Genomic DNA, 25,528 nt, shown 5'->3' with positions numbered 1-25,528 from the left:
AGGAATCATTCCCCAAACCAGTCAGGCTTCCCCCCAATCTCCCTTCTTAGGAACACGGTCCTGCCAAGCTGGGAAGCAACTTCCCTCACTCAATTTTCCAGCAGCCCCTCTGCCAGGTGATCCGAAATAAAAGCTGACACACACACACACACCTTGGTTTCCTTTCATACTTTGTAAATTTTTTTATTTTTATTATTATCTCCTCCTTTTAAGCATCCCTTTAAGGGTGAAATGAAATCCAACCATTTACAGAGAAAATGATTTCAGAATGTACATTTGATTTAACCTTACAAAAGTTCATTATTACTTGCTGTTTATAAATTACAGAGTGGAAAGGAGCTTTGCAGACACTCTTTATTTTTTCTTTTTTTTCTTTTTTTTTTTTTTATTTTAGGCAAGTCCACGCATTCTTTTGCCGAAGCAGGGTGTTCTGGGGCCACCCCAGGGGCAACACCACCAGTAGGTCCAGGTGGACCCCAGGCTCATAAGTGCTGCTGGACCACCTCCAGGATGATACTGCATCATCATCCACACAGGAAGGAAAAAAACAGTGGTTTGAATTCTTAGTCTCCGAATATTTCAGATCCCTTCTTAAGCCATTATCTGTAGTCCTCAAAGCTTTAAATGTCAGTGTATTGCATTAGAAACAGCTCTCCTTTCTTCATGCTGGATCCAAGCCCCTCCTGCCGCCCCCCTTACCTCCAGCTCCCCCTCTCCTTCCATAGTAAGAGCGAGTTTGTCCAATGTCTCAGAAATCAGAAGGGAGGGGTTTTTGGGGGGTGGGGAGAACACCACAATGGAGGGATTCAGGATCCATTCTCCCACTCACTTCCCTCCTTTCTCGCCAAGGTTTGAGGGCAGTGAAGCCAGGATGAGCCATCCCTTCCCTCTTCACCACCAGTTTTCACTAATTGGACCAGGAGTGACCCCGGACGTGTGTCTTCACAGTGCAGAGGCATAGCAGCCACAGAGATTCCTGGCAAGAGCTTGGAGACAGGGACAGAGCCTGGGGGATGGTTTGGGAAAGGAAAAGCCACTACCATCCCACAAGGATATACCAAGGGGGGCAGAGGGGAACAAGTACCCGTTCTGCTCTGACACTGTCCCTCCTTCCCAATTCATACGTTTTCCAGAGGCCACAAGGTCCCCTCATTTACCTGCCACAGAGACACAAAGAACAGGCTGGCCTCAGCTCCACGACAGCAAACACCTCAGCAGGACACAGGGATCAGAGAAAGCAACAGCGAGAGCGGACTTGAGCGTGTTGTCCTTCTTACCAACCACACAGGCACAAAACCACCCCATCTCTTCTGTCCCTCACTTGAGTACAGCATTACCCCCAGTCCTCCGGAGGGGCAAAGACGGCCGACCTGCCCTGTTCCCTCTGCTTTAGCAAGCTTACTTGCTGCAGGTCCACCAAAGCCCACATCCTTCCCTTCACTTGGGGCGGAGGAGGAAGATGAGTTCCCCAGCCCAAAGCCATGCACGGGCACACAGTCCCTTTTTTAGGTGGGAAGCACAAAGAAAGGCAAGAACAGAAACAGGCAGACAGAAAGAGAAGAGCAAGGCTTGGCGATGCCACACACTGCTTCACCTACTACCTGGCCCTCCTTTGCACCCATTAATTTGAAGGTGGAAAAGTTTTGGGGAAGAAAAAGCACAGAGCTGAAGAAGGCTGAAGAGAAAGGCTGGTGATGCTTTCCCTCCCTCCACCAGACAGCTTCGCTCCCAGAGGCAGCCAGCACACGGCTTCGCTGCTCACAGCTGCAACAACCAACAGACATCAGGCTCTGGTGGTCTGATCCCAGTTCCAACCCAGGGGCAGGACAGGTTTTTTTAGTCCTCCCCTTCTCAAACCTCTGGTTCAGACAAGATCAAAGAGCCACAAAGCTCACTTCAAGAGTTCAGCATTGGGAAATGAGAATCTCATACACACCTGCCTCCTCCTTCGCCTCTCTCGCCACCCCCCGCACCCACACGCTTTTGGGTTCCCTCTTGCGGAGGTTGGCTGGGAGGTTTGGCTGTCCCTGCTCTGCGCTGGCTGTGGAGGTCCTGGCGCAGCAGTACAGGCAAGGCTGGACAGAGGGCAAGCCACCTCCTTGGGAAATCACTGTGCAAAAGTCAGCTTGCTAGTCCCTGTCTCCTCCAGGGACAAGAAGGAAGATTTTTAATGACAAGAACTCTAGCTCCCTAAGGATAATAAACACAGGGTTAGCCAGACAAATTAGACACAAACAGTGACTGGTTTGGCCTTAAATCAAAAAATGTTTAAATGATTCTTGAGAAACAAAAAAGAATGCATTTCATCTGTAAAGCCCCTTCCTCCCACCACAACAGAAGTCTGTTTTAAATTTAATTTCCGAAGAATAAGGAAATGAGTAAGTCCAGGAGGACAGGGCCAGAGTCCTGCAGAAAAGCCCCAGCGCAGCTATTCCAGCAGGACCTTCTCCCCCTGCCTAAGGGGGCAGAAGGAAAAGGCAATTCAGAGGGAGAGGCGGAGAATGATGGAGGAAATGATGGAGCAAATAATGAAGGAGAGGGGAGAGAAGGCAACAGGCTGTACTTCAGGAAAAGGAGATCCAGATACTGCAGCTGTGGGATCATCTGAAACTCCCAAGAGACAAGGGCCATATCTCAGCGATGAAAACGTGACTTGCAGTGCACTAAAAATCCCCAAGGACACCCATGCACGGGAAGGGCTGGTATCAGAGGAGAGGCTGCCCCCACTGTAGATGATGAGGTGCAGCCCCAGCACACGTACACTTTAGCCCCTGCTTCACAGGGCTCCGGTGCTGCCAAAGCACCCAGGCAAAGACTGACTTGTCTTTGTCTCCTGTCTTCAGCAAGGCCTGGCACTGGGCTTGTGGTGTTGTCGCTGAGATAAGGCAAAGCCAAAGGACTGAGAGTAGATCTCAGGCTCCCTTCCAAGAGTGAAAATGAGAAATCGTTTCTTCCTTCCATGCTTTTCTGCTACTGAATCCCACAAGCTAACACACCTGCTCTCCTCTAGCTGCCCCTGGGGAAAGCATGTTCCCCGTGTGCTGCAGCCTCAGTGCTACTGCTCTCATCTTCCTCAGCACAGGGTCCTCCTTTCTCAGCTGGGTCCCCATTTCTCTGTAATCTCTCTACACAAGACTCCCTCCTGCTGCATCAAGTCTGCCTACCAAAGCTTCTGCCTCCACTCAGTTCCCAAAGGGGCTTTTCCACATGTGGGGAAGACAGCAGCAGTGAGAACAGTGATTCAAAAACCAAACCCAACCAAAATAAGAGGGTCTTTCAGTTCTTCTAAGCAGGCATTATGGCGCATGAGATGTGGAAGGAGCTAAGATGAACTCCATCTCAGTTTGATCAGAAAAAGATGTTCATCTTCATTCTGTTCCAGTCTCAGTCTTATTAGGCAATCAAGTTATTTTTGTTGATGTTTTTCACTTCTCTAGAGAGGGAAATAGGAGGGGAAATGAGAGAGATACAGACATAGGAATAAGGTACAAGGGTGGGAATGGGCTGGACAACACAGGAATATGGAGCCCTGATGGAGTGAGTTAACAGCAATGGAAACCCTCCTGCTTCAGCACAGCTGGCCTGATGTCAGGGTCACTCTTCCTTATGCCAACATTTTCCTCCTCCTCCACATGATCCTCACTTCTCTGCCTGGAACATGAGGCAGCCTTTCCACTGCAAGGCTAACAGAGCAAGTTCATCGTGTTTTTCACCCTCTGCCCGCTACAGCCCAGGCTCCAGGCACCCAGTCAAGCCATCTGCTAAGGAAGGGTGGTACGGGTGGAGACATGGATCTGCCTCCTCAGTGAGCTGAATTAATCCAATCCAACGACAGGCCAGATCCTGACTACGCATCACTGGCAAACTCTGAGCAGACACTGGCCCAACCAGCTGCAACTAGTGTCCTCCTAGATCCCCTCTCCTCTGCACGGTCTCATCCGCATGGCCCAGGCTGCATGTGTGGGCTGCACACGCTCTCCGGATTGCATAATGGTCCCAAAACAGTCTCTTGGCCCCAGGGGGAGTCTGCCCATGGCCCGTTTCTCCACGAGCTCCCTCCTGCCCTAAGAGCAGACAGATGGATCCTGTGCCTTGACAAGCTTTGTGTTTCCCCACAGAACCCATTACTGACTCAGAGCTTTGCCCTCCTCCTCTCCCTCTTACCGCACGGCAAGAAGGAATAGCCAGCACGTGTAAGCAGGTACCCCGCAACAGGCACAGCCCGCAGGGTTGCAGAGGCAGCCAGAAAGGCACACAACAGTCCCACGTGTGTAGCACTGCTATGCAGACCCAACGCTCTCCTTGGCCCTCTCCTATGAATTCCCCGCAAAGTCATCCATGCCGAGACAGAGATCACAGCTTCTGGATCCCACCATTTCCTGAAAGCACACACACCCAAACCCAACTATGTCCCCTTCCCCCCCAATACTGGTAACGAACGCCCACGTGCATACCAAAACCATGCATGTTAGCACTCATGCACATAGGAAACCATGCACTTGTAAACATACACTCCCACCATCTGATTAAGTCCCCTGCAGCTTATCCCAGCCCCAACAGAAGCACATACTGCAGGGAAGATGCTTCAGTTTCTGTGGGCCAAGCCAGTGCAGTGTTGCGGGGGCAGGGGTGAAAAAAGAGTTAAAAAAAATAAAATAAAAAAATCAGCTTTCTCCTCTGCCTGCTCCAGGACTGGTAGAGAGCATCAGGCCAAGACACAGCCCAGGACTGATGCATTAAGCCTGCAGGAGGAGGCTGCATCTTGGGGAGAACACTTTGGAAGCAAAGGATTTCCCTTCCCCAAAATACTCTTTGAATATAGAGGTATACAAAAAAATAAACGCATACTGAGATGCTTTTGCACATTCACTCATCCAAAAAATGCCTGTGACACACATCTGCACACGTGACCACTCGCATCGGTTCGTGCCTGCTGACTCACACGCTCGCTGAATAGCCCAGGCTCGCATCTGTGCTTGCTCCAATCCACAAAGGACGAGGGTGGACAGGAACAGCTGCCCTCTCTCCCCATGGGACCCTCCCAGCTTCCCCCGGAGGAAAATCTGCCAGCTGGCTGCAGGGCTTCTCTCCAGCCAGCAGGAGAGGTCGGGGAGATGCGGGGAAAGTCTTTATGCTACTACCAGAGCAGGTCCCAAGATCTCTCCTCCTCCTGCCCTTCACACGACTGAGGAATTCGTGTCCCCAGGGTCACCCTGGGATGAAGGGAAGAAGAGAAGGAAGGGAGAGAGGGCAGAGAACTTGGAGAAATGGCACACCCCACCTGGAACCAAAGAAAGCAAAAAAAAAAAAAAAAAAAAAAAAAGAAAGGAACAGACGAAAACACCCGACTCTTTCCCTTTGTTGTGAAGTTCTGAATTCCCAACGCGAGCCCCAGTGGCCTCACCCAGCGCTCTCCGCTTTTCGGTAGGGGTTCTCCAACAAGTAGCGGAACCGCTGGTAGTTCTTGAGCAGGTACTTGGGAGCGTACATCTGCTCCTTGGGGTCAGCGGGGGGATACTCCTGCGTAGTACCATCGAACCAGCCACCAGTCCGGATCAGCTCCCGGATATAATTGAGGTCTCGTTTATCCTCGTAGTCACCCCAGCGGGGAAAATCCCCATTCTGGGCCGACACCAGTTTGAAGTAGATCCCCTCTGGGGTGAAACACCAGGAGCAGTGCCAGCCAGCAAAGTGGAGGGGGCTGCCCAGCGACCACTGCACCAGGATGTGTCCCGTGCTGTTCTCATACTGCCGAAAGCCAGGCATGGTGTAGTACTCGCGGCGCCGCAGACGGATCCCGTCAGTAGCATAGACGGCCTGGAGCATCCCCATGGTGCAGCCCGAGACCACCTCCAAGGTGCCTGGTTGCTTCCAGAAGAATCCGTAGAGCGACTTGCGCATGTGAAAGGCGAAGGGCTCCGTCCAGCCGTCATAGAGCTTGAGGAAGAGCACGCCATCGCGGGCCGGGATCTCATCGGCATCGTCGATGATGAAGACGTCGTCTGGGCGCAGGTTGCGGAGGCGAGAGACACCATCCCGGGTGAGAAAGGTGCGCAGGTAATCGTCAGCAATCCAGCCATCCTGGCGGCCGCCGGGGGGGAAGTGGTCCAGGAAGACGTAGAGCACCTTGTGGCGGATGTAGTCGAAGGAGCCGTTGAGGAGCATCTCGCGGAACTTGAGGGGCCGCGGCTCTCCGTAGGCCGTAAAGTTCGACTCGCACACCACGAAGGCGTCCACCACGTCTCCCAGCTCGTGGAAGCGGACGTCCAGCAGGTCAAACTCATGGTTGACGTTGATAGCGTTGATGACTCGCCGAGGGATCTCCCGTGGCACGAGGCGGTCCTTGGTGGGCAGGTTGGAGTACTGGACCACAGTGGGGACCCCGCAACTGGGGCCATGCCAGCCCGGCAAGCACACGCACTCCACCCACTTGCGCCGCTTTGTCCCACTGGCACTCAGCGGCTTGCGAGCCGATCGCCCCGAGGCTGCGCCGTCTGCTCGTTCCTCTGGCCGCCCTCCCACGGGTGGCTTCTCCAACACCTTGGTGCCTGGTTTAAAGCAAACGCCGCCAGCTTTGGTACGGACAAAATATTCTGTTGTGTCTTCCGGCAGCACAAACTCGACTTTGTGCAGCTCTTCGCTGGCTCTGCTGGGAGGCAGGGGCTGGAGCAAGGGGGAGTGGGAGTACAGGGGTGTGCGGAGGAACTCTGCACCCCCTGGCTCAGGGCTGACCTGAGGTGTGACGGGGGCATTGTTCCAGAAGAAGCTGGAGACGAGGTTGGGACTAAGCGAAGCCAGCTCCCGGGGGAAGGTGACATAGGAAAGGGCCTTGAGGAAGTGCAAGAAGGAGATGAGGCAGAGACCAGCCATGCAGAGAGTCAGAAAGAGCTTATGGCGTCTCATCTTCATCCTGTGGAAAAGCCATGAAAAGGAAAGTCACATTCAATAGTTACTGAGGGGCAAAAAGTTTACTGCTAGTAGAAAGACAGGTTGGGGATGGCAGAAAACTGGTCCAAATTCCGCATGCATCTTTTGAGACTTGAATCCAGGAACTACTCCCCCCACCCCCTGCCACCTTCAAGTCTTATAAACTCACAAAGACAAGAAAGGTACTGGCGAACAGGGTAGAAAGACAGGAAATCCAGAGTAGCAGAAACTCAGAGTGCTTGGCAGATTTGTCCCTATTCATTGATGGAAACAAAATGAACGTAGGCTTTCTCAGGCCCTGCATCACCAGAGGGTTGGGGGAAGATGAGAAGAGAGCAGGAGGGACGAGATGGAGTAGGGGGTATACGGTTGAAATGTGACTGGTGTAAGAGAGGCAGTTTTAAAGGACCAAGTTCGTTAGCCAGGCTGCCAGAGCCAGAAAACACCTACGCTCCCCAGATCTGTTTAATGTTTGCTCAACACACGCCCTAAAACCCACCCTTGTTCCTAGGAAATGCTACCCAAGTTTACATGGGGAACTGGAAAAAAAAAAGAGATAAAATTAAGATTCTGTCGCTTTTACTCTTCTCCCATCCTTCTCAAGTCCACTGTATCTCCAAATACCCCCCTTTACTTTTCATTTTCTGTGGACCAGACACTGAGGTTTTTTTGGATCTGGATAAGATGGCTAAAATAAACACCTAGCTGTCTCCACTGGTAATACTGTGCCATCATGACGGATCCACGTCAGGCCAGCAAGAAATCAGCGGTGCAGAGCCCTTCCCTCCAAATGACACGAAATATTGCCTTCATCCTCTCCCTACACCACCTCCCCTCCTCCAGCTCAAGCAGGGAGCACAGAGCTGCTGTCAGGCAGAGAAGTGATCGAAGACTACAATCCAGAAAAAGGACAACAAAAAAAAAAAAAAAAAAAAAAGAAGAAAGAGGAAAACTAAGCTCACCCAATGCTTCACCAAGGAAAAGGAGAAAAAGCGCTCACCTTCTGCTGTTTAGGGAAGAGAAGGTTGGGGCGAAGGTGGGCAGGGGAACAAGGTGATCCAAAAGCCCTTTACAACGCAGAGGCTGTCCTCTCCTCCCTGGAGCACAAAACCCTCTGTGCAGCAGCCGGCAAAGAGGCAAAGACTCCCTCCGAGCCCCACGCACGCCGCTGTGCCCCGTCCACAACACGTTCCCCACAGCGGCTCTCCGCCCCGGTGCCGTCCTCCTTCCAGGGGGAAAGTTCTCCAGAGGCACCGCACACCCAGTTCTCCAGAGGCAACGCCATCGCTGATAAACCCTCCGCCTGGCGCACAACGGTGCCAGCGATGCCTTCGCAGGATGCGGTCCCCCCCCTCCTGGGGGGGCCCCTCCATGCCACCGGCCCCCCAAGAGGGGCTGTCCCCCACCCCTGGGGCTCCTCACAGCTGAGACATATCCCAGTATGGGAGCAGAGGGAAGAAGCACCCAGACCGCTCCCACTGCTTCAGAGGGTATTAAGTAAAAATACAGCAAAGCACGTTTACTGATTAACTTGGAGAGAATTTAATACTAAAGTGAAATACCCATAAAGCATTTAGACAGATGGCAACTGCCCAAATGAAAATGTATCTGCCTCTCTACAGATGGCTCCGATACCGACTTTGGGAGAAGGGTTGTCCGCGGTTATACCTTACAGCTCAGCGAAAAGCATTTCTGGACATTGTCTGGTCACCTTTTTACTGAGAAACACTGTCCACTGATGTCATCCCCCACGCTTGGGTAGCAGCGTGAGGAGTCCCACACCAGGCTCTGAAGAGACTGAAGCTGGCAGAAAAGTTACAGCATTGCCATGGGAGGGGAAAAAAAAAAAAACCAACCACAAAAAGAGAGATAGCTTGATCCTATTTGTTAATGTTTATTACACTTTTTGATATACTTTGACACGACACAGGTCAGCGGAGGGGCAGGGTCCTGGCTTTGCGCACACCCAGGAGGCCATCTTGTCAGGCGGGCTGGGAAGGAGAAAATGGCGGCTCTCCTCAGGGGGGGCCACACCAGGGCAGGCCCTGACCTCCTGCACCCACCTGCCAGAGCTCCACAGCCTGAACTCACACGCCTGGTCACGGCCCAGCTGGTGGGAGGCCATCTTTGTGGTGGTCCAGCCATGAAGGGGCTGGATATTCTCCTGTTCAAAGCCGTAAAGGACCATCTTGGGGCTTGCCATCAAGCCTTCTTCATGGGGGCAAAACGAGGGGCTGCAGAAACCCCCAAGAGCATCTCATTGTGTCCAGGGTATTCATTATTTTTCTTAAGGCTCCACTGATGTCTTGTCGGAGCTGCAAGATCACTTGCAAGGTAGAGCAGTATCCAGTGCCTTTTCTTGCGTGTCACCACTTTTAGCTCTGTCTTGAAGCGTGGGGAAGAGAAGGGCACAAGAAAGCCGAAAACACCAAATCAGCAGCGACTGGCTGTCAGGAGAAAAAGTGTCCCTCACTGGTAAATTAGTACAGCTTTCTCTTATCAGGTGCACTGTGCTTTCTCCAAGGCATTACCTCCAGACATGAGGTTGCTTTCTCAGCTGCTGAAACCGAGGCAAGATGAACAGCTGGCTTGCTCCAATAAGGCCATCCCAATGGCTGCCAGGTAACGCTGGTTTCACTCCAGTTCCTACAGGACACACAAATGTGGGGCAACCAGCTTCCTCTGGGCCAGCCCAGGACAGAGGGCAGGTGCTGAAGGAGTCCCGCAAAGCACATCTCCATCTTCTTCCCAGATGGCTGTGATGCTCCACACGCCACGGTAAATTCCCAGACAAAAGGTCATAAGTCTTGACATTCAACAAACTGCTCCACTTTCTGGGATGTGGCATGCCGTGTCAACATAGCAGGACACACGGTTTTAGGAAGTAAAGCATATTTTCCTCATTTGACATTTGCATACATCAATATCTGTCAGGCTCAGCACACGGCTCTGCAGCTCTTCACCCACTGGCAAAACTCAGCCCGTGCACGGCTGCCTTGCCTCCCCGTTATCGCAGTCTGCGCCTGGGAGAGCCGGGCTGGTGCACGCAGCCTTCCCCTGCAGCTCTGCCAAAGCAAGCTGGCCCGGCAGTACCCTCTGCTGTTTCGCTGCCGACATGTCCCAGGAGGCAATTTTCACTGCTCAGTTGCCTTTGTTAGGGAGTGGGAACATGAACCCATTTCCTATCCCCTCCTAAAAGGAGGGAAGCAAAACAGCAAGCTGTGTCCTCTTCAAAATCTCTTCCCTGGGAACCACCTCCATTCTCACATGCCAGGGATTCCTCTGCCAGGGAGTGGAGAGCACTCGTGCACCCTTGGGTGGGCTGAGATGCTAAAAACCATCAGTCACTTATCCCTTCCCATATCCTTTGATCAGCACTGCAGTGAAAGACGTGTCTGAGTGATAGCTAATTGGAGACAAAGGCCAGCAGGGGAGGAAGATGTTATTACCCACCTTCCCCAACCAGCACATTTACGTGTGGTGGAAATGAGAAAGGAGGTACCAGTCAGGGAGACGTCTCAGCTTGTCATAAAAGAGCCTAGCTGCTCTGTCACAAAGCAGCCATCAGTTACCAGGAACATAGAAAACAGCAAGAAGAGATATTTCCTTTCTGAAAATTTTGAGTGAGGAGGGGGAAAAAAAAAAGTCAACTTGATCTCAGGGAGAGTGATCAAGTTGCTGTCAGGTTAAAAACAACAGCAAGAAAAGCTTTAATGTTCAAGTAGAAGAAAAAGCCAGAAGGAGTATGGACAGTCAGCTCCATTAAGACAAAGCTCTTTAGGGAGCACGCAGTTATAAACCGCTTCAGCAACATTCAGTCTTGGCAAGACAAGCTGAAAGCTTCTTTTTGTAAGGGATCCCTTTGATATTTCCTTGCTTGAAGTTATGTCTCTACCATGCAGGGAAAGGGCTTTCAGAGAAGGAGGAAAGCTAGAAGTGGTATGCATATGAGTTATCCCCAGGCACCTGTTACCGGTTTACTTTGCCATTATATCAAGTGACCAGTTGATTTATACCATCCTGAAATCATATCCTGATTTTTCAAGGAGCCAGAGAGAAAGATATGCACTGCTAAGAGCTGGCAGTTCACCAGTCCTAATGTTCTCTTCTGGAGGACACTGGCAAGAGGCCATGCAACAGGCCTCTGGATGCATGATACCCCACACTCCATCTCGTTAGGACACAGGACTCGAGACTCCCTAGACCTCTCCTGTGGTTACAGGAGAAAAAGCTGCTGTGGGGGACAAGTCCACAGAGTAGAAGCTTCTGGTTTTCCCCTGATACAGAGATGCTCATCTCCTCTGCCTAAAGTTATCCCATAACACCCATGCAGTAACATATTTGCCCATCACTCAGACACTTCAACACAAAGCAACAATTCAAATTAGAATCGCTTTCACGCAGCAGATTAAAATCCAGCATGACTTCCATCCCCCACTCCACACTGAGGGCCAAACTCTCTCCCTCTGCTCCAGCTAGAGACAAATGAACAGGCTCCATGCTTCTGAAGTACTCGGTCTACCTGCCATGCACAGGGCACAGGAATCACAACATGGATTGGGGTCACAGTACCTCAAAACACTCTAAAAAATCTCAAGTTGCTTTTGTCCTGCAAACACCCACAGAAGTAAGGAGAAACTACAAAACCTACTATTTGTCTGCAACTGAAATGTGACTAGCTCAGGGACAGCAGGACTGCGCTTTGCATAAGGATAGGAAGAGAAGATTATCCCACAAAGCTGGACGGCAGGGAAAGCCGAGAGAAGCAGGGTGTACCAGAAGATAACTAGGGCTCAGCATTTCTCTCATGTGAAGGATGCCGTGGTGTTTTCAGGGACTGCAAGCTAGGACAGTGTGAGAAGGAAGTTCTGGCAGAGTCACAGTACAAAGTGGTTTGAATGCAAGCAGGTCCATATCTGCTTCCGTTCAAGTTCCAAGGACGGAATACAACATTCTCCCACAACGTTCATCAAGAGCTGCTGCCCACAGCACTAATGCAAAACAGCAATATCTCATGCTATGTGTTACCTTTGCAGCTTTGAGGCAATTGACCACAAGGTGCCACTGACTTGCTGCCAGCAGAACCAGCTGGAGTGAGCCATCCAGCACAGTTACTCTTCAAGTAAGGTCAGGCTAAGGGAGAGCAAGGCTCTGTCCTAAGCATCTTCCCTCCCTTTCAACAGGGAGATGAGCAGAGATATAAGGTGACCACTCTCAACAGAGTGTCACCATAGCATCCATTTGACTTCCAGAGCTGCCCTCCACACACCATTAATGGGTGTCATCAAGACAAGAAAAAAACTGGCTGGAGGAGAAAAAAAAAAAAAAAAAAAAAAAAAAGACAGCTAACAGGTTAATCTACACAAGGCTAAGGTGAGGTTGGCCAGGGAAGGGTGGGAGCACAGATGAGAAACAAAGGCATTGCCTTCCCTTTCCCAGTGAAGGCAGACACCTAATGTACGTGATGTCAACCACAAGTCTCCAGATTGTGTGCAAGACCTTGCTAGACCTCAAGTGACCAGTAGCATCTGTGGTCAAAAAGAAAACAGGTGTCTTCTCCTATGTACTCTTGTAGGAAACCCAAGTGCTCCATGCCAGTAGCTACAATCTGCTGCATACATAAACTAAGATGGATGCAATACAAAGCCTCCAGCTTTTTTAGTACTGTGGCTGCTCACCTCTTCAACTCCTGGAAGCACATTACCTTTGGACTCCAAAGTTTCCATGGGCTTTCACTGTTTCAACTGTTCTCTCAAGTGTCTTGTTCTGCTCTTTGGTGGACTAAGCCTTGGTTATTTTAGATGCCACATCTCCAACGGCAGAGAGATAGCTGTACACTCTGGGATAAAGCAGCTCTTAACTCCCCGTACAGAGCACACGGCACGTGGAGATAAAGTGGTCTTTGTTGACAAGATTTTGGCTCAAGACTGATCCTCCAGAAGTCAGCAGAACAGACCAGCATCTGAACACCTTCGGAGTCCATTATGAAACCCTCCACTCGAACAGATTGTTCTTACTGTAATGATAATACTAATAGCAGCATAATTATATAATTCTTCAGCCCCCGGTTTAAAAGAAGATCTGCTCAGACAAGACTAGAAAACTCTACTGAAATCCAATAACTGCCTGTGAGACGCCAATTTAATTTTATCCAGGAAGTACTTGGACATCACAAGGGTACGGTACTGCTTGCTAAAGAAAACTCCAAGCTGGATTTCCAACTCCACTGGAATCTATAAAATATTCTTCTCAGTATCCTTCAGCTGTGCTGGGCTCCCTTGTAACTCATCTTTTCTCTCCAGCTAAAGCCAGTCTCACCATGGGAATTTCCACGGCTCCAGAGATGCCTCGGCACACTCCGATCCTTGAGACACTCTCAGAAGCCACAGTTTTAATTTCTTAGCACTACTAGTCCAAGTATTCTTTTATTTTTCCTATCCTCTTCTCTCTTTTGCTGACGCCTGATATCCTGGAAGGACTCTGCCTCAACCCTGCTTTCTGCCTCCTCAAAACATCTGGTTCCACGAAGACCGCTGTGATGGCCCTGTAGATTGCATCACCACTTGGCTCCAAGATCAGGTCTCTCAGGACATCAGAGGGTGAGTTGAGGCATTGCTCATTGCACTCTGCAGTACACACACACCCCCCAAGGATGCAAGACCTTTGTCCCAGCCAAATACAGTATCGCTGCTGCTCACTGCTTCAAGAGTGCAGCGGTTACAGCAGTGCAAAATGGAGGTAGCTAGTTCTTTTGCTTCTTGACTTTGGTATCTGACAGGGAAGGAATACTCCATCATGAGGTGAGAAATAGGAAAGGAAAAAGGGACAAAACTACATAAAAAAAGCAACTTAAGTCCTCAGACAGGCCATGGGGTAATCAAAGAAGTATGCAAGAACTCCCAGCTAGTCTCGGTGTCTTGCAGAGAGGGACAGGACAAAACCATCTTGTCTGAGGATAAAAAGAAAATCACGCTTTCAGAGACCTCAAGTGAGGCATGTGGTAACACAGGCTGTTATTTCATAGGTTCTCTTCTCTCACTCACCACCTTCACAGCTCACCACCCCTCAGTTGTCAGTTGTATGAATTCAAGTTGTCAATTGTATGAAAGTCTGCTTTGTAAAGCCAAATCAGCAGCAGATCTAACTGGGTTAAAAATAAACTCCAAGAAAAGTGCCTAGGCATGGAAACAAGCAGCTGACCAGCAGAAACTTTCAGAATTAATTCACCAGTTCACTTCTCACCAAAACTGTGGTATCATGTAGATACATCCTCAGACACTCAACACTACAGGACTTTTAAGCACTGTTCATCTAACCAAATCTCCAATGAGGCCCCCATTCAACTACCATGAGCTCACTAACTCCTCCCAGCAGCGTCAGGAAAGGAGCATATCTCAAGGAGGGATCTGGAAGAAGCAGCAGCAGGTAACTGTTTTCGAAGCAGATCCTGGCAGGCAGTCCACATATGCCAAGCAAACGGAGTACAAGTCACGAATCCCACGAACAGCACCAAGATGAGCAGTCAAGATCACCCTCAGAGCCGAGGGTCCACGGTTGAAGAGCACACGGCAGACCACGCACATAAACCCTGTGCAAAGGAAAGCAGGAGAAATCCTAGGGACCGTGAAACAGCCCAAGCAACAGGGAGGTGCAGGTTGAACAGCCCAGAGGAAGGCGAGGTGGGTGCCCCGTGGGCCCGGAGCGAGGCAGTTAAAGAAGGAAGGAGGCAAGAAGCACTTGATGCCATGGTGATGGGTAGAGTGCACAGACCCACGCAGGCAGGCAGAAACCACGTTGCCTCCAGCTATTTTTGAAGCGGGTGGCAGTTGTTTGTGCACCCCTGGGATAAAAGCTCTCCAAGACAGATCGAGGAGGGGAGTAGTTAAACCCCAGGAAGACAATAAATAAAGGGAGGCCATGGAACAGCAGCAAGATCCTAGTGGCCTCGGAGAAGAGCTGGCCTTCCATCCCCGCCTTCTTTCCTCCCCCATCACCAACCACTTGGGGTTTGGCAGTGTGCTCACTTTCCCACAGTAGCTGATCTATTACTGTTTGGAAGAGTGTTCCCAGCCTCTTCCTTCCCCTCCTCCCCTCCTTTCAGGCCACAGGGGTCCCTCTTGGCAGCCCCCGGATCCCCCTCTTCTCTGAATGTCTGGTGACCAGCCAATCCCATGCAAAGAGCATTAACCCCTCTTCACCGGGAAAAGCCGGAGAAACCTGACTCCATGCTGAGAGGTTTCTCTAGGGTGTCTCTCCCTCCTTCTCTCCTCCCCATCCCCAACCCCCCCTCCTCATTCTCTCGCCTCTTTCCCCTTTCCTTTTATTTCTCAAAAACTAACTCCAGCCTTGGGAGTGTCACGTCTTCCCGAGAATGTTACACGAACCCACGGGAATTTTTCTTGGACCAAGAACAGACCCTTATTTATTTGTCTCTTCTGCCTTTGTTCTTCATTTCCTCTTTCAAGACTTAGGCAAGACCTCGACACAGTGCCGCCTGGATCCCCCGCTGCCACTTCACTTTGTTATTATTTTCGGAAGGAAAGCGTTGATAGGCAGAGAGCTCTTCAATGCCCTGCCCCAAGGCAGAAGGGAATCAGCCCAGACTCCCACCTCTGGGGTGGACAAAGGCCATGGGCTCAGGGGCTCTGCAGAACACCTCGGGCTCCGGCTTGCAGAGACAACCCCCTGCTTATGTAATCCTTCTGATTGCAGCATCACAGCCCCTCAGATTAAATCTGCACAAATCAAATCTTCAGTAACGGCTCTATGCTGGTAACAGGCATATGGTGCCACGAAAAGGGGCAGTTTCCCAGAATGAAATCAAAAGCCTCCTAATGCACTTAACTCAGGGTCACATAAATCTCTCTTCTGCCTCCCACAGACGGCTGGATCTTGTTTACAGGCATTGCAGCAGGCCTGGGTCTCAACAATATGTTTACTTCTGTACAAACATTCCCTTTCACTAAGCAAAGCAGTGCCCTGATCTCCAGACGAAACCGAGCAGAAAGAACTGGGAGCAGGTCTATGGGGAAAGAGGAAGAGAGCCAGTCTTCATGAGTGAAATCAAATACTATCCTGGACATCACACAGGTTTTGGGACCATTTGTCTTCATATTCTTCCCTCAGATTGCCTTATTTCTTGAGAAGGGCAAGGAGGAATTTTGCTTTTAGCCAGTTGCCGACGTCCCTGACAAGAGGTAAAACCATTCGATGAAAGAAGGGGTTTTGTTTCAGGCTGAAGAACCCAAGAACCAGGCCAGGGCCAGGTGGGACAGCACAGCTTGTCCAAGGGACATCTGTGATTGTCTGGCCAACTCTTCCCTAAATGCAAAAGCCACAAACTGACACTGTACAGATTAAAAACAGGGAAGCTGAGCATTTCTGCTTAACAGTACGGTAGACAGAGCAGTTTACTGCCACAGTCACTTGATTACAGGCCAAGTTCCTCTGCCTCTCCACCCTCAGCCCTTTCTCTCCCCTTTCAGGTCTTCAGCAACAGAAACATTTACATTTACATTGAACTCTGTTTCTGAGAAGTCAGCTGCCACAGCCAGGTCAGAAAGGAAGGAGAAGAGGAAGACAAAACTAATGTGTAAGCACACCATGAAAACCGGCGTTGAACGAGAAGGATGTGCAATGCAGGGGGGGGGAGCCATGGTCACGTTGAAGTCACCAGGACAAGCAGGGCAGGAGCAGGACAGCCCATCTGCACGGTAGAGCAACCTGCCACAGTGAGGCAGAGGGCCAAAGGGCATTAAGCTCATACATAGCTGAGGTGGGTGCTCAGCCCACCCAGCTCATCTTCATGATGGTCCTCTGCTGCAGCAGCCTGTAAAAAACTGCCCCAGTCTCCCTCTGCCCTCAAATGGTTGCTCTTCAGGGTTTAATCACTGAGAAATGATGGGAATTTCAGCTGCACTGTTTGCTGCTCAAGCACCTGATCTTTCAAGTCTTCAGGTCCTGATGATCTCTTGTAGAGTCCAACAGACCGCGTCATGCCAAAGCTAAAAACCACTTTGGCAGGACAAGATGGGCCTTCAAAAAAAAAAAAGCTCTCAAGCATCTGAATATTTTAGAGAGCAGTCCCAATGTTCCCTGCCCCAGATCCACAGCCCAGCACTGTAATTGAGTCAGGGACCAAATCCAAGCACCAGATTCACTGTTTCCAGCTTGACACCATCACTTTACTGCAAAGACGAGGCTCCAAACTCAGAAGCCTCTTGCACAGTCCGAAGCCACGGAGATGCTCCACAGCACCACACACCTGAGCGATGTGAAAACCAGAACTGGATTTTCAGAGCAGTTCAGCTGCACAGAGGCATAGGCAAACAAACATGGGCAGAAAGGAAACCCACAGCACTTCCTCATCGCTAAGCGATAGACTCTGGATGCTTGACAAACTCCCCTTCCCTCCCCCCCCAGCACTCACGGAAGCGAGAAGACTCTGTTCCAGAGCACAACTGCACTATAAATAATTCAAGAGACTGCTAAATTATGCAAAAGCAATCTCGTCATCCCCCTGGCCAAGCTGAATGCAGGTGTGGTCAAGCCTTGCTCCAAAAGTTGCTGCTAAATAGGGATTTCGAGGCCACAGAGGCTCTGCGCCAATAGCACATATCCGAGAGCACTATGGCCACTTGCTAAGCCAAGCCTGCACCAAACAACAGCACGACAGGAGGTATTTGGGGACACAGGGCTGTTGGGGAAACAGCAATTCCTTTAACCCACCTCTTCTCCAGAGACCTCACACAGCCCCAGGAGAAAAAAAGCAGCAAATCGTGTCCCCTTCAAGCGAGGCTGTTTGGTACATCTTGCCTCCATCGATGATGGTCAGCTGGCGAGAGCTGCAGCTGGACAGCACTGGCACAGCGAGGTGGGGAGGAGAGAACTGCTGGGGCAGGTGGGAAAGAAGAAAAGGGAACCGAAAATGCTCTGGAGGCAGTAAAGAAGAAACAGTTTTGCTAGCACAGATAACGTATGGGGAAGGCTGAGCTGAAAGCAGAGAGAATCACGGTCTGCTTTTCTGCCCCACTCCTTTGCCTTCGGGAGATGTTGCCTCCCTGAGTATCAGGGCCACCAAGGTTTCCCTCGGCAATGGGGTCATTAAACAACAGCATGCAGCTCACGCTGATCACTCCAGGGCTCCGTTCTCCTGATTTACCCTGTCCTTTGCTCTGCCTCAGAGCCGGTCCTCGCACTACAAGCTCCACAAAAACAGGAGCACCATCCACTCTCAGCCCCTACGCAAGCAAACCCTTCTTCCAAAGCCCTACCTTTCCCGGCTCCCGCAGCCTCCGAGGTGTGTCTGTGCCAAACACGCTCAGTCTGCACAGGCCTCCGTCCTCCTCCTTTTCCCTGCTGCCCAGCTAAAAGCATTCGTGCCAGAGGAAGGAGGACTTGAAAGCGCTACCATAGCCCTCTCTTCAGCCTCAGCACAACCAGCTTAAAATCTCAGGACTCTAGCTTACCTTCTCCTTTCTTAGAGGGCTGAGCATCTAGGAGAGAGACTCCCTTTCATGTCTCTTTGCCATGCTGCCTCTCTCACTTTCTGTTCAGTTCCAGTATCTGCATGCCAAAACAGGGGATCCTAACGCAGATAAAGTCAGCGTAGCAGATACCTGCGTTTAGATCACAGGTTTCACAGTTGCTGAAGCCGTTATGCAGCAGGTCTAATTTGCATTAGTCTTTCGGTATGCTTCAAATCTGCTTGCTGCAGCTTCAGTATCATGCAAGACACATGTAGCAATATCCTGAGATAAAAATTACCCCAAAGCCTTAAAGAGATGGCAGAGTTTGATTCTACTTGCTAACCCTGGCCCAACCTGTAAGGATTTACGCACCAAGGGGGAAAACAGCAGTCCAAGGGAAAGGCAGCAGGGAGCTGGGATTTTAGATTAGGCAGCAGATCAAGGAGGAGGAGGTATCTGTGGCGAGAAGGGCAGCAGCATCCAAGCAGCAACTATAAAGTTATCGATAACCCCTGGCTCAGCACCCACACCTGGCCATTCTCTGAGATTTCCACGGCAGCCGGCAGCAAAGCAAGTATGGGAAGTGCTGTGCTTCAGCCGCTGCTCTCCGGCTGAGCCCCTGTGTGTGCCACTGGGCACATTGCAGCCTTGCTCCATGTCTCAGTTTCCCTGGGTGGGAAATGGGAGTGACACTTTTCTACTCCAGGTGAGGGGCTTGCCTAATTAAAAGAAGCTTAATGGGTTGCTTCAAGGCCCTTGGAGAGAAACTTTGTCATAAAATGCAAGACACAGATGATCCTCAGAAAGAGGAGTTGCCCCCACAGCCTCATCCACCTCTCACGCTGCTTGCAGCTTGTGCATTACAGGCTGAAAAAGACTGATGGCAGAGCTCAGTGTGGTCATACTGCACAACCATGTAAGATTTTTTGACACAAGCCTAGGCAGTCTCCTAGCTGGGGAAACAGGGAATGTTAACTGAGCTCATCAAGCTGTGTATTTAACCGGGGGGGGGGAGGTTCTCAGTATGAAAGGCCAAGGCCCCCCCAGCAAGCAGCTCAGGTAACTTTTGCTATCCTAAAGCAGGGAATAATCACTTCCTAAATCACAGCTCAAGAACAAACCCTCGCTTTTTGTAAGGCAGCCAGTTCCCTTCATGCTGCTTCTTCCCTCAGCCTGCCTGATGAAAGCTCGGAGCGCAGTGCTGCACTCCCTTTCACCCATCAGCCCTACCAGGCAAGTTTCTGAGCACAAAAATACACCCGCCCTGTTCCAGGTGTTCAGAGGTTTGAAGAGCAGGAGGTACCTGTTGTGCTTCAGGAGGAGCTTGAGGGAAGTAAAGGATTTGCGCTGCAGGGAGCACAAAGAAGTCAGAAAAGGAAGGTGAAGAAATCGTGTTTCTGCCTTCCCGAAAGCTGCAGCCAGAGTCCATTTCGCAGGGATGCAGGCATGGAGTGCTCTTGTGCACCCTCCACCGCTGCTCCAGCACACGGCATCTCTTCCCATCTCCTCCAGCAGAAGGGGGAACTCAGCAGCTCCGTGATTATGACTCTGCCCTGGCCCCTGGGACACGCAGCTGGTCCTGGCACCCCACACAGCATTGCTCCTGTGGCACAGCCCTGACCCGCACAGCCCAGTCCCAGCAACGCGCTCGCCTAACTCCATCAAAGCACCCCAAACGTGACCCGCAGCTGCCCACGATCCCAGGCTTGCCCCCTCCACGCAAGCTCTGCCTGCAGCACTGACCTGACAGCACAGTCCACGTGTGCACCGCAGATACGTCACCACCTTTCCAAGAACGTCCAGGATGGGGGACAGCAGGCATTCCTCAGACGTACCCCTACGTCCCCTTGCATTGCGCTGCCCCATGTGCCTACCCTCCCCAAATTTCAGATCCCACTGCAACGCTTCGTTGTATACCACAAGGTGCCGTCCTGTCATCAGGACAAATGCAATGCAGCCTGACCTTTTGTTGCAGAACTGATGGGTGACAGTGACAGTAGGGAAAAGCAGGTGGGGACGACTAGCCACACTCTTCTACTTCTACAGTCAGGGCTGATAACATGAACCAGCCCTTTGAGGCACCTTACACGGACCTAAAGATGTGAAGATGCCCCTTGTGCCAGCCAGTACCCCCCCTCCGCCTTCCTCTCTGCCAGAGTTATTGTCAGCTGTACCAGCCTTCGTTAGCACCACCTCCTCCAGCTACATCCCACTGATTGGGTCACAGATTCCAACAATGTACAAAGGGCTCATTTTAGAGCAACTAACCCCACCTAAAACCTAATCAGCCTTTAGGAATGAATGCTGGCCCAGCTTGCCCCATCTAGCCATCACCAAATTCCCCCCTGCACTGGATCATAAAGACAGAAGGAGGAAGTGGGGGAAGACGTCAAGTTGTGATAGTAGGTGCACCTTAAAGGTTCTATTCTCAAGACAGGAGGAAGCTCAGACAGCAAGCTGAAAACTCAGCTATGAGCCTTACCATGAGACAGAGTTTATCTCTGCTTGCTGACAGGTCAAAGCAAGGGAGGGACAGAGAGAGAAACTTACGTGTCCCAAGGTGTCCTTCACGCACTGAATGTGCGCAATAACATCTACGCGGACTGTCCTGAACAACTGCTGTACCCATGACTGCCTATCCACACCACATTTATTGCAGTCTTAAACTCTACAAAAGTGCATGTGTTCCACGGCGAGTGCAGCCGGCAGGACCTGTGTGCATTGCTACATGCACCCAGCAAACCCCCACCCACATTTGTCAAACAAGCATCCCTTAAAGACATGCAATAAGCACGTTACTCTGATGTGGCAGGCCACAAAGTCACACTGTACTTAAACAGTTGCGCGTGGGAGAAGGAGGAGAAAGGTAAACACAAGGCAGATGGGAAATGTATGAGCACACAAACTTCACAGGTATGCTCCTCAGGCAAACACACTGACTGGATCTGTGCTCGCCGCCTTGCACCTGGCCTAGGTTAAGCAGGCTCTGCGACCACAGAGCAGCCCCAGCAACCCTCCAGACCAGCCATCCCCATCTCACATTGGGCAGAGGTACTCTAGACAAATGTTTACAGTTGCGAGCATCCCCTGAAGCTAACATCTGTGCAAATACACAATTTTCCACCTCCTTTTCTCGACCTCCTCGCTAAGGCGACCTCTGTGCGCCACACAGGCAACTCTTTCTTCATCCAGTCTTACCAGCGTTTGCAGGGAGGGAAGAAGGCAGGTAGCAGCTCAGCCCCTGAACCCAGTTCGGAAGCGGTCCCCCACATCCTGGGCACCTCTGATGGAGATAAGCCTCAGCAGCACCTAGGACCAAAGGTGTGCCAGCACAAAAGGCAGCAGCTGGGCCACCGCATTAGGAACAGGGCAAGAAAACCCACCTGCAGCTAGCCAGAATCCCTCCCCTCTCCTAAGGATATAATTGCCACATCCAGGGCATTAATAAACAACCTCTGCATGTGTAACCAAGAGTCCTCACAAGGAGGGAATGTTAAACCTTGCAGTGGATTTCTTACCACTGCTGCAAAATCACCTGAGGGTGTAGAGGAGCTATAAATCTTCGAGGGACTTTTATGACACGCAGTGGCAGAGTCGCAGCTTCACTCCTCTTCTGCAGTTCGCAATGGCTTTCATTCAAAGCTTGCTTTATAATGCTACAGGGAGGCTGGAAGCTCCCCAGTAGTAGCTCAAAGGACTGCTCTTCTCCCACCCCAGCTTGGAGAATGTGCTCCCGGTACTACTACTGAGGCTGAAATCCAGCAGAGGTACCACAGCTGTGTTTAAGGGGGCTTTGGAAACTGGAGGTGTGCTGGAGGGTGGGGAGCCCACTGGTTTTCTCTGCCCTTCGAGATGGCTCTCTGCTGTCTGAGGGTCAGGCAATGGCAGGTTCTACCTGATTTCAGCTCTTCTCAGAGGAGCTGACAACAACCGGGCTTCAGCAACAAGGACTTGCAAGTACTTCCCAAATCACGGGCTCCAGCTGGACTCAAAGAGCACTTCAGCAGGTGGGATCTACAGAGCAGCAGAGCCACCCTTTGGGGAGGGGGCCTAAAAAGGTCCTGCTGACTCACATCCTGCTGGGGTGGGGGAGACAGGGGCAGGAGTAGGTGGGAATTTGAAATTCAGCTTGCGCAGGGCTGGGTGTTTCTGGTGACTCAAGTCATGTTTGTTAGCAGTGGTGCCACTGAGTGTTTTCATGGGCTTGAACTTCCCACTCAAGGGGAGGGATTTGGAGTTAACTGGAGGGCCATTCTCTGGGAGGGGAGGTGCTCAGCACCCACGCCACGTGCTGGAGACAGGGCAGGCTCTCTCCTGACCCACGTTCTGCCCTGGGGTGGAAGGGAGCGGTGCGAGACCCCAGCTTTGGCTCCGAGAAGCCGGCACCGCTCACAGAAACACAGCCTGTGGAAATCCCCGCAGGAAAACCATGGGCTGAGGCGCCAAGAGGAGCCTCTCTCCATCCCGCTCCGCTCTCCCTCCCTTGCCGAGCTGCCTGAGGAAGCCTAGAGCTGCAGCAGACGCCGCGTTCCCCATCACCCTTGTCGCGCTTCATCCAGGGAGCAAAACTCTCACAAGGACAGAGCTACGCCAGCCTGTGCCGCTCCAGCAGGACATAACAGCTATTTCCAACCCACAAACGACCCGACAGCCCCGCACGAGCGGAGAGAACTTGGGTGCCCGCATCCCTTTGCGGCCAGCCCCCAACGGGGGGGATCGTAGCCATCTGACACGGAGAACGGAGCGGGTGGAAGAGGGGATGTTTGATGATGATCATACACATCTATTTGTATGTATGTTTTCCCTCCCACGCACACACTCCTGTTACTCCTTCTCGCTTGCTGCAGGCTTGGCACGCATCCCCAGCCCGTGCCCTCCTCGCAAGCCGAGGATGGGCAGCAGATGGGCCTTCGCTGCAGTGCCCCGGCCGGAGGGTGCCCCCAGCCCCCCGGCCAGCCCCCATTTGCGGGCAGGGGGCTGGCAGCATCGGCCTCCCTCCTCCCCACCGCCGATGCTCCCTAGCAGGGGATGCCGGGATTAAAGGGGGGGGGCGGGGGGGGGCGCGTAGGGGGAAAGAGAATTAAAAAAAAAATAAAAAATAACACTAATATAAATAAATCAGGAGCGGGAAGGTGGGGGAAGCCTCTCGGGCTGTGCCCGCAGGGGATGACGCCGCACCCCCGGGCCCAGCCACAACTTGCAGGTGGCGGCAGCGGCGGGGGGGGGGGGGGACACGGAGCGGGGAAGGGGGGGGTTGGGGAAGAAGGAGGGGGGTGTCCCACCACCCCCGGGGCAGCTCCACCGGGGAGGGCGGCTGTACGCCCCCCCCCCACCCCAGCCCCTCCGCCTCCCCCCCCCCCCCCCCCCGCCGCCCCCCCGCTCCCTCACTCACTCACCCCCGGCCGGCGCAGCGTCGGTGCCCGCCGGGCCCCCGGCGGGGCGAGGCTGCCGCTCGCCCCCGGCCCGCCCGCCGCCCCCCGGCATGGCTCGGAGCCGGCCGAGGCGAGGCGAGGCCGGAGCCCGCAGCCGCCGCCCCCCCCCCTCCCCAGCCGCCTTCCTCCTCCTCCTCCTCCTCCGCGGAGCGGCCCGGCACCTCCTCCCGGCCACGGGAAAGAGATGCGATGCGGTGCGGAGCCGAGCCCCGCCGGCAGCGGCGGGCAGGGCTGCAGCAGCCCCTTTTGTGCCGCCCTCCCCGCCTGTCTCCTCCCCCGGCGCGCCCGACCGCCCCCCCCCCCCCCGGGCCGCCGCCGCTGCCGCCCCCCTCCTCTTCCCTTCCCCGGGGCGGGGGGGACACACACGGCACGGCCGCCCCCCGCCCAAAAAAGCGCCTTTTCTGGGGGGAGGGGGATGCCCCGGCGGTCCGTGGGAAGGCCGAGGGGGTTTATTGAGCGGGCTGCGGTTAGCGAGTGCGGGGCCAGGCGGTGCCCCCCTCCCCCGCCAAGGATGCTGCGGGGTCGAGGCAGAGCCGGTGGGCGAGGGGAGGGCAGGAGCGTTCGGTGGTTTGGAGGGAGGGAGGCGAAGCGAGGTGGAGAGATGGGCGAGCTGCTTTTTGCCCGCTGACACCCAGGAAGTTTTGCTGCGGTACCAGAAATAGAACCTGCGTCTGCTGACTCTCCATCCTGCGCCCCAACCGCAAAAGCTGCCTTTTTTTTTTCCGAATTCAACTTTTCCCTGCCTTCTTCCTCATCGGGCCCATCTTTGGAAAGGAAAACAAAGCCAAGCCAAACGAAAACACACACACGCACACCGTCCGCCAGAGAGGCATTGGTACAAATGTGCCAAATAGCAAGCGTGGGACCTCGCTCCTCGCAGCCAAGAGCTAACAAGAGGTCAAAAGGAAGCAGAACCAGAGTACACCCTTCCTCACAATTGGATGGGAATCTGGAAAAACAACGCATTAAAAACAAAGCTTCCATGCCAACGCCCCTGCAACCTGCCACTTATCAGATGGGCGAGCTGGGCGGCTTGCTGGGAAGAAGGGGAGAAGCGGCTCTGTTCAACTGCTGCTACCTGTTCTCCTGAGCAGCGCTTGCGGCAACCCAGTGGGGATGCCCAAGAGTCTGCCCTACGAACTGATCTTCTGCCTGTTCTCCTCATCTTACCTAGCTGGCACCAGAGAGGGCTTCCTTGGGAAAGGGCCGTCCTAATTTTGAGTTTTAAGGCCAAGATGGAGACCGTATCAGAGCTCAGGCAAAGAGAGAGCATAAGCGAAGGGGAATTTTCCCCGCTGCAGACTCAGCTGGAAGGATGACTAAAGACAGCCCAGCGATCAGCTGGATTCAGAAGTGCCTCCAGAGTACAGCAGAGGTACCGAGGGAAAGGAATGAGGATGGAGGAGGAAGACAATGATACGGCAAGTGAAGTTCTCACCATACGAGGGAGGTCATTTTGTGGCAGAACACAATACCGTGCCAGCACGAGTCCTTGAGGACACCGAAAGGCTCCGTCTTGATGACAGCAATAGCGTATCGGTGGGAACACGCTGGCAAGACAACAACATCCCCATCTCCGTGGGTCCGGGATGAAGTCGCTCACCCACAGGATGATGCTCACCAGGACAGTTGTGAGTCCCCAGCAGAAAACTGGGCTTGAAGGGAGCCCTCAGCTCCTGCATCCCCAGGGGGAATTTGGGA

General features: G+C 52.5%; 1 protein-coding gene across 2 annotated transcripts; it reads right to left on the bottom strand.

The window, feature by feature from the left end:
• Positions 1–357: 357 nt before the first annotated feature.
• On the bottom strand, positions 358–23,947 carry MGAT3 (beta-1,4-mannosyl-glycoprotein 4-beta-N-acetylglucosaminyltransferase). 2 transcript variants are annotated; one of them, XM_049821680.1, is made up of 2 exons: positions 23,792–23,947; positions 358–6,910 (listed from the first exon to the last, which is right to left on the bottom strand). In XM_049821680.1, the coding sequence occupies exon 2, from the start codon at positions 6,907–6,909 to the stop codon at positions 5,401–5,403; it is 1,509 nt and encodes a 502-aa protein (XP_049677637.1). In that variant the 5' UTR covers position 6,910; positions 23,792–23,947; the 3' UTR covers positions 358–5,400. The 2 variants fall into 2 exon arrangements, with proteins under 2 accessions (XP_049677637.1, XP_049677638.1); XM_049821681.1 differs by lacking the exon at positions 23,792–23,947 and adding an exon at positions 17,656–23,530.
• Between the last annotated feature and the right edge of the window lie 1,581 nt (positions 23,948–25,528).

Source organism: Accipiter gentilis, chromosome 18, assembly GCF_929443795.1.
Source record: "Accipiter gentilis chromosome 18, bAccGen1.1, whole genome shotgun sequence".
NCBI lineage: Eukaryota > Metazoa > Chordata > Aves > Accipitriformes > Accipitridae > Astur > Astur gentilis.
The sequence above is the reverse complement of the archived record's forward strand: the minus strand, read 5'-3'. Positions and strand labels throughout refer to the sequence as shown.

Bases quoted from the DNA above. Each gene is read 5' to 3' on its own strand.
- MGAT3 (XM_049821680.1), bottom strand. From the start codon at position 6,909: ATGAAGATGAGACGCCATAAGCTCTTTCTGACTCTCTGCATGGCTGGT.